General features: G+C 40.9%; 1 protein-coding gene across 1 annotated transcript in view; it reads right to left on the minus strand.

The window, feature by feature from the left end:
* AUTS2 (autism susceptibility candidate 2) overlaps positions 1-13,835 on the minus strand; it is a 565,263-nt gene that overhangs the window by 248,671 nt on the left and 302,757 nt on the right. Inside the window, exon 5 of the mRNA XM_009999154.1 lies at positions 362-391. Coding sequence (XP_009997456.1) covers positions 362-391 — 30 coding nt within the window. The remainder of the gene's footprint in view (positions 1-361; positions 392-13,835) is intronic.

Here is a 13,835-nt window from a genome sequence, read left to right on the forward strand (position 1 = left end):
AGTGGCTAAATAACGATTAAAAAGTCCAAATGTGAGGGTTACAAACATATCCACTTGCTGTCAGAATTTCCCAAGGCAAAATGTAGCCATAGCAAGGGTTGGTAGTGAGCCTGGTGCTCATAAACAACCCACACAAACAAGGGCATCAATATGCTTGAAGAGGAATTGTGTAGCCTCCAAAATATCCACTAGCACTCTCTTTCCTTACAGGTCTATTCTAAAATTAAATTTAAAGGAAAACTAGTATTTTCTTTGTATAGAGACATTTTAGATGAATCCAAAAAAAGAAACTTTAAATACATAAGGGGAATAACTGAATCCAATAAATCATTTTCGTTCCCATATTGATTTCCTTTCTTACCTTTTCTTCTTGATCACTGTCGCTGTCACACTGAAACACAAAAAGAGAACAGAGCAGGTAAGAAAAACTTGCTACTGCAAAAAAATAAAGATTTCTATGAACAAAATGGCTGAAACTCCCATAAACCCTGTGGCATCAAATCTGGCACCCTAAGGAAAAAGCTCAACTGCTGTATGGGTGGGAATCTTCCCCCACACTGTTGTTGAAGATGGTACATTTACATGTTTCAATGATGAAAAAAATGCACCAGAAATAAAAGCCATTTGCAAAGCCCTCTGTTAGTTTAATGTCCATGCACAGGAGCTGATGGTACATGAGCACATTTAGACTCCAGAATGGGATGAGGGAAGAAGAAAATCAGCATTATAGGGCTGTTGTCCTCTCTTCCAATGGGCAGTATTGCTCATGCTGCCTGTCAATCCACTGGCTCCAAAGGCTCCTTGGATGGGAGGGTCTGGAAATGGCTTAGATTTGCCTGTCCCAGCAGAGAAGCATTTGCAAAGCAACTGTTTTCCAGGACTACTTGGAAGTTTCACCCTAACTCTTTGCTCATTGGTCCTGAATTAAAGAATTCAGAGACAGTGGAAGCAAGAACATGCCAAATACTTGATTCATTGAGGTTCTCTTAATTCAAGAGTAGCTCAGTTATCATAGGAAACATTTTATAATACTATAAAAAGCTGAAGAGTAACACCAGTGCATCTTTATATTCATCAAGTGACATTGCTCTATTTTTTAATCAATTTTACTATTGTAGAAATACAGCAGGACTAGATGAATCAAGTGTCAGTACAGATAAAGCACCAGAAACCCTAAACACATTTGCTACAAGTACAAAAGCTGTGCTAGAAAGAGAACTGCAAGGACCATGCTGCTTACTTGCACCTTGCTGCTTCTCTCAGACACAGATTCGATACATTGCACCTCATTTGGGTAACTGGAGGGGCCACACTTGGCTGTCTCTACTGAAGAATGAGGAAATCACCTCCTTCTGGGTTGTTTTTTGTTTCTTTTTTTAATCAACTACAATTTCAGATTCTATAGGACTATACTCTATATTGCCTGTATCTTTCAAGGCCAAACTCAGACCTCTGCTGATCTCATGGCAGATGTTTTGAAGTAAAACCTAAGACCACCAACAAAATCCATGGCTACCTGGCTGTGTTGTATTCTTACAGGAGTCAGTCAAATCTTTTATGCATTTGTATCCTGTTTAGTGTGCTTTTTAGTATTTCCAGAAGACAATCAAATTGCTTTGAAATCAGTTATATTTTGTGAATTCTACAGGTTAACTGTACAGTGGGACATGGACAGAGCCATACCCACCCACAAATATATCTATTTGATTTGCACAAATCAATCAACCTTCTGCGACTTCTTTAATTATAACTTTTCTTTTTTACTGGCTTTTACTGGTACAGGGGTGAATAGGTGCCTTCTTCAAACCAATGAGCAACACACTAAAATTAAAGCTAAAAACTATTTCTAGGTACTTTTCAAATAATTGAAAATGAAGTAAAAATTAGACAGTACTCCAATCTGCTTTCAGAGAAATCCAAACAGATATGAAAGTGAAATATATTTAGTAACGGAAGTTATTTCTATTGCATTAGTTGAACCTAAATACTCTGGTAACAAACATATAAGATGGAACGTGAAGATACAAGACAGTTTAAGCTTGAATTTTTAAACTCTCACACACGATCAAGCTAATGAAGAGAGTGTACTTAACTGACAAAAGGAAAATGGCACATTTCTAGAATGGTATGGTATTTATTTAAAGTACTCATATCCTTATCCTGTAAAAACACATTTTTACTTCAGTGTAGCTACAGGTATGAGGGAAAAGTACAGGTGAGTATGTTTGCAAAGCAAAGCCCTACATTTACAAAAAAGCAAACACACACATGGATTTTCATCCATTAAACCCACAACATGTCACAACAACTTCACATTTACTATCTCTCTTTTACGGCTGTTGGAAACATTCAGCTTTTGGGCTCCAGCACTTTCTTCCACTGCCCTGTGGTTCTGGGGTCCCTGCATTGTGTGCTCTGTATATTAGGATACATGATTATTTATGACACATTTTATATGTTTCAAAACCAGAAGCCCACAACCAGTTGCTCCTTTTGTTTGAGTCCTCTGCCCACCCTCCAGACAAACTGCAGTACAAGCCCTGATTGTTAATACCTGAATCCAAAAGGAGAAAGAAAGGAGCTAAAAATTCGACATATAAGCAGGCATGAATGATTGCCTTTTACCACCAGGGCACAGAGGGTTTGAAGGTGCCACCTGCTCCTGCTGCTGGGTACACGTGCAGGTGTCCTGTGACCCAATTGTGGTCCCAGCACTTTGCTGGGACCCTCTCCTCCCCCCACCATTATTTTTTTCTGGTTTAAGGAATCTCTCCTCCGCTGTGGATTAAGTTTTTCCCAACTCATAAGCTTGGAAGGAGCCCAGAGTTTTGTGTTTTCTGCACTGTGGACGTACTTGGGGAGAAGAATACTTGCCAGCAGTGACATCTGAATTTGCCAGCAAAACAAGTTACCAGCAGCAGAGTGAATCTGCAGAGAAGCGCACAGAGCGGCATCGCTGAGAAGTTATTTCCATCAAAGTGTTAAGCCTCCTGCTCTCCAACAGTCCAGTTCTAATTTCAAGGTCCACTTAATTCTGCATCAAATAATTACTGCTATACCCAGAAGCACCTTGTCTCCAGAGTTAAGCATATGGCGAAGGACTGAGACCTACTGGTGTCCATTATGGAAGCAGCACGGATGCCAAGCCGATTAAAAATGCTCAGGCTCCCTTCACAACATGCCCAGTGACTGACAGCTCCGCGATCTGGCCAGTCGCTGTGCCTGCCAACACAGCCTCTGCGGCACCAGGGCCCACATGGCACTCTGAGAAAACACTTCCATTCCTGGTATTAAATTCCCATACTGACCCGAGGACTTTGCTGTGAGCTCAGCAGGAGCACACCATCCAATTTACAGCTCCATCCTCCAGAGCCCCCAGTGCCAGCCTCTGGCAGAGACGAATGATGGTCAAACCCCTCCAGCTCATAAATTATGCAAAGGCAATAAATGCACTCAGCAAACAGCTCCCAACGTTTGCCCAGCCTGGCTCCAGATACACTTTGTAAAATGCCAGGAGTCCTGCACACACAAGGCAGCTATTTTGCTCATGAAGGGGTTTTGTTGGTGGGGAGAGAGGGCAAGAGACCCACCTCCCAGCAGTGCCATCCTGTTCCAACAGAAGAATTGATGGACAAGCTGTCTGAAAGAAATGAAGGAGGGCAGGAGGAAGGGGCTTTCTGCACTGCTTTGGGCTTATATATTTATATGCAGTATGTATACATGTGTGTGGGCATACATGTTACATGTGCATGTTTCGCACATCCACGTTAAACTGAATTTTCCCTGAGGATTAAATATGTGTTTCCTCTGGCTGATGGAAAGAATCAGACAATTTATGTGCAGAGGTAACTCCAAAGAGACTTCCAGATGAAAGAAGTTTGCTACTCAGGCTGGAAACTGAACTGAAGCAACTACATGTTCTTCCCAACTTTGCTGTGTAGGCACTCCAGGCATTGCTCTTGCATATTGCCCAGTGGCCCTTGCTCCAATGTGCTCCTTTACATTTTTTTATGCATTTTTCTTCCCAGAGGTGCTAAAGAACAAGGACTTTCCACCTTCTGCAGGCCTACTGTTAACCATGTCTGGAGAACAGGCTTTGGAAACCAAAGCTGACAACCATGAAGTTAATTATTCAGAATTACTGGTCAGTTTGAAGACTTTAGTCTGCCCTACTTGCTCAGTTCCTCTTCCCTCTTCCTCTAGCATTTCTCTACCTCCCAGGGCCACAGAAAAACAGTGAAATTATTTAAGTTCTCCGTGGCTCTCAGACCAGCAGACTGTTTGGGAATTGAAATGATGCAAATGCTTCATACTGGCCCTCTGCTTTGGGCCAAGTTTCAGTATTTTGTGCCTATTAGAAAATGTAATTTTTCAGAATTGTCCCATGTCCTGTTTCAGGAATCCCGGGCTCTGTGCACACACTGTGTCAGGACAGGCTGCAAGTACCTGGGAGTCCAGAATATCACACAGCAATAGCATGACCTGATTTTTGGGTAACTGCCACTAGCTCCACTGGAAGCTGTGAGTGATAATGTGACAAAGCAGGACAAGGAGGCTGCAGACACATTTTACACCTGAACACACAGAGGCTTTTTTCTCTAATTCTCAGGCTTAAGACACTTATGTCTCCACACTGAACCAAGTCATGACTAATTTCAATCACCCAGGGCCAGGCTTGGGAAAAGCCCAAAGCCGAATTTCCAAAAACCAGCCTACATTACCAAAACCCCACTCAGTGCTTAGCTCTGATTTAGGAGCTGAAATGAAAGCCAGATTAGCAAAACTGCTGAGCACCCACAGCACCCGTGTACAGCCAAGTTTTCAAATGAGCATGGCACAAAAGACCATGAGATTTTTTCAAACCACAGCCTGACAGGCCCCTCAGAGGAAAGATTCTTCAAAATAGCTATTTTATGCTTTGGAAAGCCTAGTATTGGGCAGAAGGGACTATGACACTGTTTTCCCAAAGGACCTACAGCACTACAAACCAAATCCAATGAAGGGACTTTTAAAGCTTGCTCAAAAACTGCTTGACAGATAAAACTCTTAGAGGACATAGGGAAATGTTAAGCTTGCTTCTAATTTCTATATAATCAGGGGCAGTAACAAGACCAGGCTGACAATGGCTTGCTCCAAGTGCCCATAGTTATCACCTAAACTATGCAAACACCTTTAATAACTAAAGTCTGCAGGCTACGAGTCACCATGTCACCTGACACACATGCCAAGGCATTCAAGTTTCACTTTGCAGTACTTCATGCAACTTCATGCTCAGGAAGAGATAATCAGAATCAATAACTCACAAACCTGCATTTTCTTATGTGTGTTTCAGTCCAAATTCAAATGGCTGTTCCTAAAATCAACCCAAAGTGAGTAGGGAACATGCAAACTCATAAGGTCTTTGTACCAACAAAAAGAAAGCTCTTGTTCTGACCCAGCTTAAACCTTCAAACTTCCTGCTATTGGTCCGGGTTGTGAAGGCACCAGATGCACTCCCTCCCATATGGAGTGTGCACATAGGTAACTGCAGTGGGAAGTGGAAAAAGAACTTTTTAATTCCCATTTGAGGCTTAGCTGCTGCTGTGTTTTTGTAGAAGAAAAGGTAAAACTGAGGACTGTGCTAAAGATTAGTGGTACTTCCCAAACCCCCCGTCCCAGCTGGAGAGAGCGCAAGTTAAAATGCACAGCACATCTCCCACAGCACCTGCTGAAGGAGACTGATCCCAATGCCACATTTAAAAAATCAGATACCCTATGAGGTTACAGCTATAATTTGAGCCCATTTTATTAGCTTGAGAGAGTCTGGTCCAAATCAAGCTGAGTAGAGGTCTGTGACACCTCACCAGCTCATTCAGGCTGAAGCAACACTGTGGATTTCTATGTAGCTTGCTGATTGAACACATTCTTGTGCAAAAAGTGGCAATCACTGAATATATCATGTACAATGACATTGAGGAGGGCATTGTTCTCTATTCTGCTCAATGGACTTTGCTGGAACAGCTATTTCATATCTTGGATCCATTTATCATTGCCACCAAAGGAGTCAGTGCTGCTGAAATGCCAGCACTGAACAAAGTAATTCTACTCATCTGTCTGCTGAAAGGAAATCTGAAGAAAATGAGGGAAAACCCAGACCTCAGCCATGTTCACACTGACATTTACAATATTCTTGTCCATCCATCCACCAATGACAAACTGACAGCCCTGGAAAGGGCAAAGATGATATTTTAGCTATACAATTAGACCTTTGCTTCCAAGAAAAAAGCAGAAAAAACATCTCCTAGATGAAAGAAGACACAGAAGGGAATAAATGGGCAATTTTCTAATTGATGAAATGGAGACAGACAGAGTCACAAAGAAACTAAGAGCAAGGATTTCACTTTTTTCTTTCCTATCTCTGACTTTGCCTGCAAGCAGCATTCAGCATGGAACACCTAGCCAAGGAACCTTACACATAGCTCCTCACAAATTGGTTAACATCACAGTCTGCTTAGCAATTCTTCACCATTATACACAGTGATTCACTGTATGGAATGACTCTGAAACAGAGATGGTCTGAGAAGTTTAAGGTCTCCTTTCTCAAAAGCTGAAATTATGGATTATTCACAGAAAAGTCCCATTTTATACAAATTACCTCTGTCTGGACAAAGATTGCAATGTTGACCTCTAATCTGTATTCCATTTTATCCAAACTACTTCATTTCAGATGAAATGTACCAGTGTTGGACATTTAAAGGTATTTTGGCCCCTTACAGAAAAAAACTTGAGAACTTAGAACCACTTCCAGCTGTAAGTCTTTATATTTCCACACACCCAGGACTTCTAGGATTTATATATATATATAAAGCAAAAAAACACAATAAAGGGCTCCTTCTATATTTTGAGTATTAAACTGAAAACACCAGATGACATTATGATTCATTATAAGATGATCCACCTTATATTTATATAAGGACTTTATAGAGAACTTGTATATAACCTTGGCAAGTGGTGGGTGGGATACATACATACCCCTGGTAAACCACAGCTTGTTTGCAAAGCAAAGGGGGATTTCACACTGGAAGGACAGCTAAACATGAGTCCTGTTCTGAGGTCTGCTTCTGTTGTGTCAATCCCTGTATTCCCAGGGGTATCACTTGAAGGGGAAGGCCAGTAGCTATGAGTGAAGAGGAGCAAGGGGGAGGCCTGCGGTGCCTGCCAGGGAGGCAGCAGGGCTGGCAGGAGGGCAAAGCCAGTGGGGGGCAGGCCCAGCACGGGGTTCTCTGAACTGCCCAGGGCACTTTCACCCATGGAAAAGCCACAGGCATCCTCAGGCACCTCTAGGCACAGCCCCAGAGAAGGATTAAAAGAAAGCAGCCCTATAAGAAATACATTTTCCCTTGCTGCCCAAACACTGAGCTGAGACTGGTTATTGAAGCTCTTGGGAAAGTGCAACTTCTTTTCCCCAGTTACCACTGCCAATGGTTTCCTTAAGGTGTTATTGCTCAATAAGTGCCTAAGGCCGAATCCAGCCATCCCCAAAGATCAGGACCATGTCCAGTGTCAGCAGAAGGTTAAATGGGCTTTCCAGATGTACTTTTATCAAGCTAATAATGCCACCAGTTGCTCACCTCAGCACCTTCAGGAAGTGCCTGCCACAAGTCAGGCATTCAAATTCCACTGGGCTAACTGTGCCCCAAGCAGCTGGCGGCCACGTACACAGCCATATCTGAATTTTAGTAAGTCATCCTCTTCTGCAATAGAGGGATGAACTCCCTGCCTTGGTTCCTCAATACTCTATGAAAAAATGACAACATGCCTCTGCCTCCAGGACTCTGAATGTACATTTGGTGCCTCCTTTCCTGCCTTTCTGGTTGTAGACAATTTGCAATACACGTCATTTGTAGCATCATCTTAAGTGATGAGTATTTTGTCAGAATTCAAAAAATTAATAATAGTAAATAGTAATAAAAGTGTCCTTTTACACTGCTGGATTAAGTCAATAGCAAAGACTTAAACTAATCAGTGTTTAATAAAGTCAGTGCTTAATTGAACATTAGCCAGTGTATCTGTATAAGAAAAGATTCCTATTTTTTATAACTCCTGCTCTTAGCTCCATAGTTCAGCTTGGAATTTGAGTCTTCCAGGTACTTACAAGCTAATGAAATCAAAATATCCTGATGGATAAGCAAAGCACGTTACGGGTTAAAATAATACAAGAATCTATTTTTTCTACTGTGTTGTGATCCATAAAAATCACCCTGAGCCTTTCCTCTTTCTTCTCTGCCTGTGAAGCCAATTGCTTTGATTGCAGTGATATGAGCTTGCTGAAATGACTTGCCCTTGCTTGTGAAGCAAATGGAACATGCTAATAGAACTTATCGCATTACCCGATGCAAAAGTGCCATAGCTCATTACTTTAAGATAAAAGGATATCATTGCAGACGGGAAGCAGAATTGACTTTCTGAGGCCCGACTTGATGATGATTTAATCAACTGCTCTCTTTCACTTCTCATCTCTGAGCCTGTCGGTTTCACAGGTGCTGTTAAATGAGACACTCAGAAAGTGAGCGGAGGGAAAGAAATTGCTGTCATTACTTCTCAAGAAAGGAGGTATGCAAATTTTCGACAGAAAGATTGCGTTCATAATGGGCCTGGTAAAATACAAGGATCATGCTTGACAGGTGAGGGCAAGTCATTTGTACGTCCTTAAAGTGAAGCAACCATCCTCATTTAGAAATTGTGCTCGATAAGAGAAGGTACAAATGAAAACCATGCAGTGGCTGAGAAGCAGCAAGCCAACCTCTGAAGACTTTGCAACTGCAGCTCTGCCTTCAGCAGGTGCCTGGCGTGGCTTCACACATGGCAATTCCTAACTGCCAGATGGCCAAATCTTGACCCCAGCATCTCACAGAGAGCTCCTCCTAAATGTTTGTTGTGGTTCATTTATACTGTCAGCTTTACATTTGCTGTCTGGGGTCTGTAAGTTTCTTCCTTTCTTCATCACTACCAGATATTACAAGATGAAAAACTAACTGAAGGTTGAGTTAAATTTGAAAACAAAATCAATAGTTTGGAGGCAGAAACTTGTTTGGTTTTGGGTTTTTTTTTCTGCATGGAAGCAAGTGCTACAGGTCTTGGGAGGTCCAGAGGTTATGGTTCATACAGCCAAGTACAAAGTGAAAACAATAATCCACAACAAAGTTTTTGGCAGGATGTTAAAGAGGATGAAAAGATGCTTCTTCTAGGCCCAAAGGGAACCTGGAGTCCTGGGTGACTGCAACACAAGAGGAAAGGGCAAAGAGTAGCTGAATGTTCTATTGACCTAATGGAAAAGTTCTGATACTCCAAAATTAGAAGTTAAAAAAGCACAATAATTAAGATGATGAGTAATGTATAGGTTAAAAAACATTCTATAGATCTTTGATGGGTATTGAGCTGTTTGGATCATTTTAAGTGAGGAAATGAGAACTATCAGGCTTTTATTGGTGTCAATCAGGTTTTCAATCAGAGACTGATAGTCAGCCACAAGGAACGAGCTCCTTGGGGACTCCACTGTGTGCAATGGATACAGCAGTTTGTCATAAAAATGTTGACGTTTTGTCACAGATAACAGCATAGGACTTAAACAGAATTAATGTCATGAATATTTAGAATTAAACAAGAAACAGCTAGGAAATACTGCCACAAAGGACATTTGATAAGATGGAAAACTATTTAAATAAGAACAGTCACTGTATTAACTCCACAGATAGGCACACTGAAAGAATTTAAAATATTATTTCTCAAAATAGACAGTTCATTTGGCTCAAATGCTCCTCTGTTTGTTTATGAAATGCAACTATCTGATATCATATTTGACCTTTTCCCTATGTGTTATGTGTCTTAACCCTCTTAACTGATCCAGATCCAGTACCACTCTGCAGAAATGGCTCATCTCTCAGCAAGAAACACTTCACTGCAGGTTGAAAAGCAACATGAAAAGCAACAAGACAGCACCTTGGGCCAGGACTCAGAAGACTCACCTCTGTCACTGGCTATCAGTATCACCTCAGGCAAGTCACTTTGTCTCTTCTCTGTCAACCCTCTACTTTTTATCTCTTTAGGCTATTAAATGGTATGCTCCTTAGGATTTGGTTACTTTTCACTATGTGTTTTTATAAAGTGTGCAAGGTAATTGGATTTTTATAGAGAATCTTGTCTTAGTAGAAGAAATAAAGAAGAAGAAAGCATTAAGACTTGAATCAGGCCCTAGACACATCATGATCATTTTCAATATAGATCTCATCTTCCACCAACTAGAAGACATGATCTATAGCAAATCATATAATTTCAACTGAAAATTATTTTTATTTTAAATTACAGAAAGGCACACAAAGAAGCAGCAAGGCAATATTGAAAGCACTGCACAGAGGTTGTTCTCTTTTACAGGCTGCAGCAACTCTGGGCACAAAATGGCTACAGGAACACATGCAGAGAGATTCAACTGATCTGTAAGATAAAATACTGCAGAAATAATATCTGAAACAAAAAATAAGGAATAAAAAGCCATCTCTTGTCTTCTTTCCCAAATAACAAGAACTCTTCGACTTGAGCTCTGTATCTTTACATCAGAATAAGCAACTTAAACACAATAATAATAATAATAATAATAATAATAATAATAATAATAATAATAATAATAATAATAATAGCTCCCCAAACAACCCAAAACAATTGATCCTTAGGGATAAGACCTTAACAGCTAGGCTATAAATGTCTGAACACTGGATTTTAATGGATACTAAAAAACTCTTAACTAAGCCCCATAAATATAACCTGAAACAAAATGATTTGTGTTGTAAGCTGTTTGCAAACTCCCATAAATGCTCCTCATTGTCATAATGCCAGAAAAATAACTCAGACTGTATCCTCAGCCCTGTAAACTAGTTTCTATGCTGAGGTTTCGTTCCCTTTTCCACTCCCTGTTTTATAATTCAGCACTCGCACAGTTGTTGTATATTATTATTTATTGCTGTCTTTATCATATTTATACAATTTATAAATCATCTCTGCTAGACCTGAGGGAAGAGAAGGATCATTCCAAATCTACAACAAGTCAATGTAAATTGTAAAGACAATGGCACACTTTGGCCTGCATGTTTTGACATATGTGACGCTGCAATTTGGAATGTTAGCTCTTATTAGGAAATGAATACATTCTTGTTTTTTCAGAATGCTGCAATTCTAATGAGTGAATTTAAAACGAGAAGTGAGTTTCTCTACTTAGAGGTAAGCATAATTGTACACCCCTGATTTATCAGCTGGACTCAACCACTTGTTATTCAAGGAGTGGATGGAAAATAGTAATAATATTCATAGGGAGGATGCTGCCCAAGGGAGCAGCTGCTGCTAGGGCTTCCCCTTCACTAACAAGCAGTAGTAGAAGTGGAACCTCAGCATGTCCATGTACTGTCTCTAACAGACTCTCTAGGCTGGGCTTCTCCAGATCTCTCTTCCTGAGAACCTCATCCTAAACCCAGGTGGACCTATTCTGTTTTGAGAAGAAGCTCTTACTCCCACATGGTCTTCTGCAGCACTGTCATGTAAAAATCCAGGGACTGGGTGCTCAACTATATGGTTATACCTACAGCAGAGAGATGGGGGATTCAGAGAAGATCCAACCTCTGCTTTCAAAGCCATTTTCAGGTGAAAACCAGGCCCCCAGTTTACCACCAATGCACTTGTGGCAGGTGTATAAGAAAGACAGTTTGGTTTTATTTTTCACTGCTGCATTAACCTACCACCAGAGTGAGGTGATAAAACCTTCTGTGTCATAAATGAAATCACAGACTCCACGACTGTTATCAGCAGTGGCAAATTACCTGGCACAGCCACAACTTTGAATAACTGGGTTTTAAGCACAGTGCTCAGAAAAATTATCCTTGTTCAGGTTTGTCTTGGAAAGTGCAGGAGTTTTGCCAGCAACCACTGTGTTTGAGCAGGGCTGCTACTAACCCAGCACTGGGTGTCACTGGGACTGCCCGTGAGCTCCTTTTCAGCTCCAGTGGTACTGAAACTTCACACTGTTAGAAATTATCTCTTCCAAAGGGGAACCCCATGGAAGGGCCAAGAGATATCCTGACTATAAACCACAGGACTTCCCATTAAACCTTCTGTCAAGGAAAAAGGAGGATACTGAAACAGAAGGGGACGCACCTTGCAAAACAAGTCTGTCGGGGAATATGAGGAGCCCTGGGAGGCCTGGAAAGAGCAGGAGCTTCGTATCTCTGATCTTTGTGATCACCACTATCCCATAGGCAAAAATCCACACTGGATTTCTGTTGGCTTGACTCCAGAAAACCACCTGCACCTTGTACAATGTGAATTTTAAAGTGCTCAGCCTGTGGTGCACAATTTTGAGTTAGATTAGGTGGAGCATGGAAATTCACTGCTTTCTCCAAAGATGCTCTCTATGAATACACAGCCCTGGAATTTCACTTGGGACTTTTTAGAGAGGTAGAGACTCCTTCTATTTTATAGACCCTAGACAACACATGACTAGAAGTTCCATTCTCATTTATTTTGAAAATTTAGTAATAGGAAGGCTCTGAGATCTCAAGCACACTCTCTCCACAAAAACCTCTGTGGGCTTTACCTTCAGTCCAAAAAGCAAGTGAATAACAAGCTGCAATGGGCAAAAGCCAGATAAACTTAGACTGACACATATTTTTTAAGTGTGGATTTCTTACTATCCACTTAAAAATAGAGCTGATTTTCCCCAACTGAAAAAAATTCATGAAAAATTAAAACCTTGCCTAAATGTTGTGCCTTAATCAGTCAGAGTTATTGTACTCTAGGCAGTACAATTAATTAGTGGAGATCATTTGCCCTGTGCTAGACAGGAGGTCACAACAGATCATACCCTCATTGCCTTAAATTATGTGAATTGATAAATCCCTAAACATCCACATCTTCCCACTCTTACTCCCATGGCTGGCTTGTTAATGCTTTGGACCTCCTATTATCCAGCAATTCAGGTCAGCTCCGTTCGCTGTGAACATCCCCTTCCATGCTGCCCAAACTCTGAGGGGCTGTGGGCAACCACTGAACCTACTCCCTCCCATCTTCTAGGAAGAGTAGGTCCTGCCATCTTTTATAATGAGTTTGCTGTTGATGTTGTTGCACATATTGAGTTTTATTCTTGTTCATAGGAGTAGTTTTTATCATGCTGCAGGAATGGTACTTCTTTAAGATCCATTTCAGCTTTGCTATTAAGCTCAACTTACCTTTTTAAAGCAATCAATAACGAATTCTGCTACAAGAGGCCACTGTCATTTACAAATACAGGAAAAGAGAGAGAATGATGCAAAGCCGTTGGTGTGGATGTAAAGGACTGTTGGGAAGGGGAAAATAAAAAGACTATGAGAAGAATCTGAACAATCAATTTAATCTTGTAAAAAAAAAAAATCAGTAGAGCTATCCTGCATGGCAGCTATCATAAAAAGATGTGGGAAAGAGCTACAGGAAATTCAATACAAAATCTAAAATGTTCACCAATGGGGTGCTTCAGAGAAAGCAAGAGAGAGGGAGGAAGCAGTTTCTCATAAAGCATTACAGAGGCAGCCTTACATCTTCCCTCAGAGCTCCTGAAAATAATTATTAACATGCAAGGGAGAGATGTTAGCAAATACTCTCTGAGTTGAAGAATACTTTGATACATGCATCGGATTTAACAAGGACTCTCCTCCTCTCCATACCCAACAACAGAGAGCTCAAGAGCACGTTTTCTTCCCACCCCACACACTTACAGCACTTTCAATCATTCCTTGTCAATATGCACAAACCTTGTTTAATTTAGGTTCTCAGTGTTCCTG

Source organism: Chaetura pelagica, unplaced genomic scaffold (assembly GCF_000747805.2).
Source record: "Chaetura pelagica isolate M959 unplaced genomic scaffold, ChaPel_1.0 scaffold230, whole genome shotgun sequence".
NCBI classification, from domain to species: domain Eukaryota; kingdom Metazoa; phylum Chordata; class Aves; order Apodiformes; family Apodidae; genus Chaetura; species Chaetura pelagica.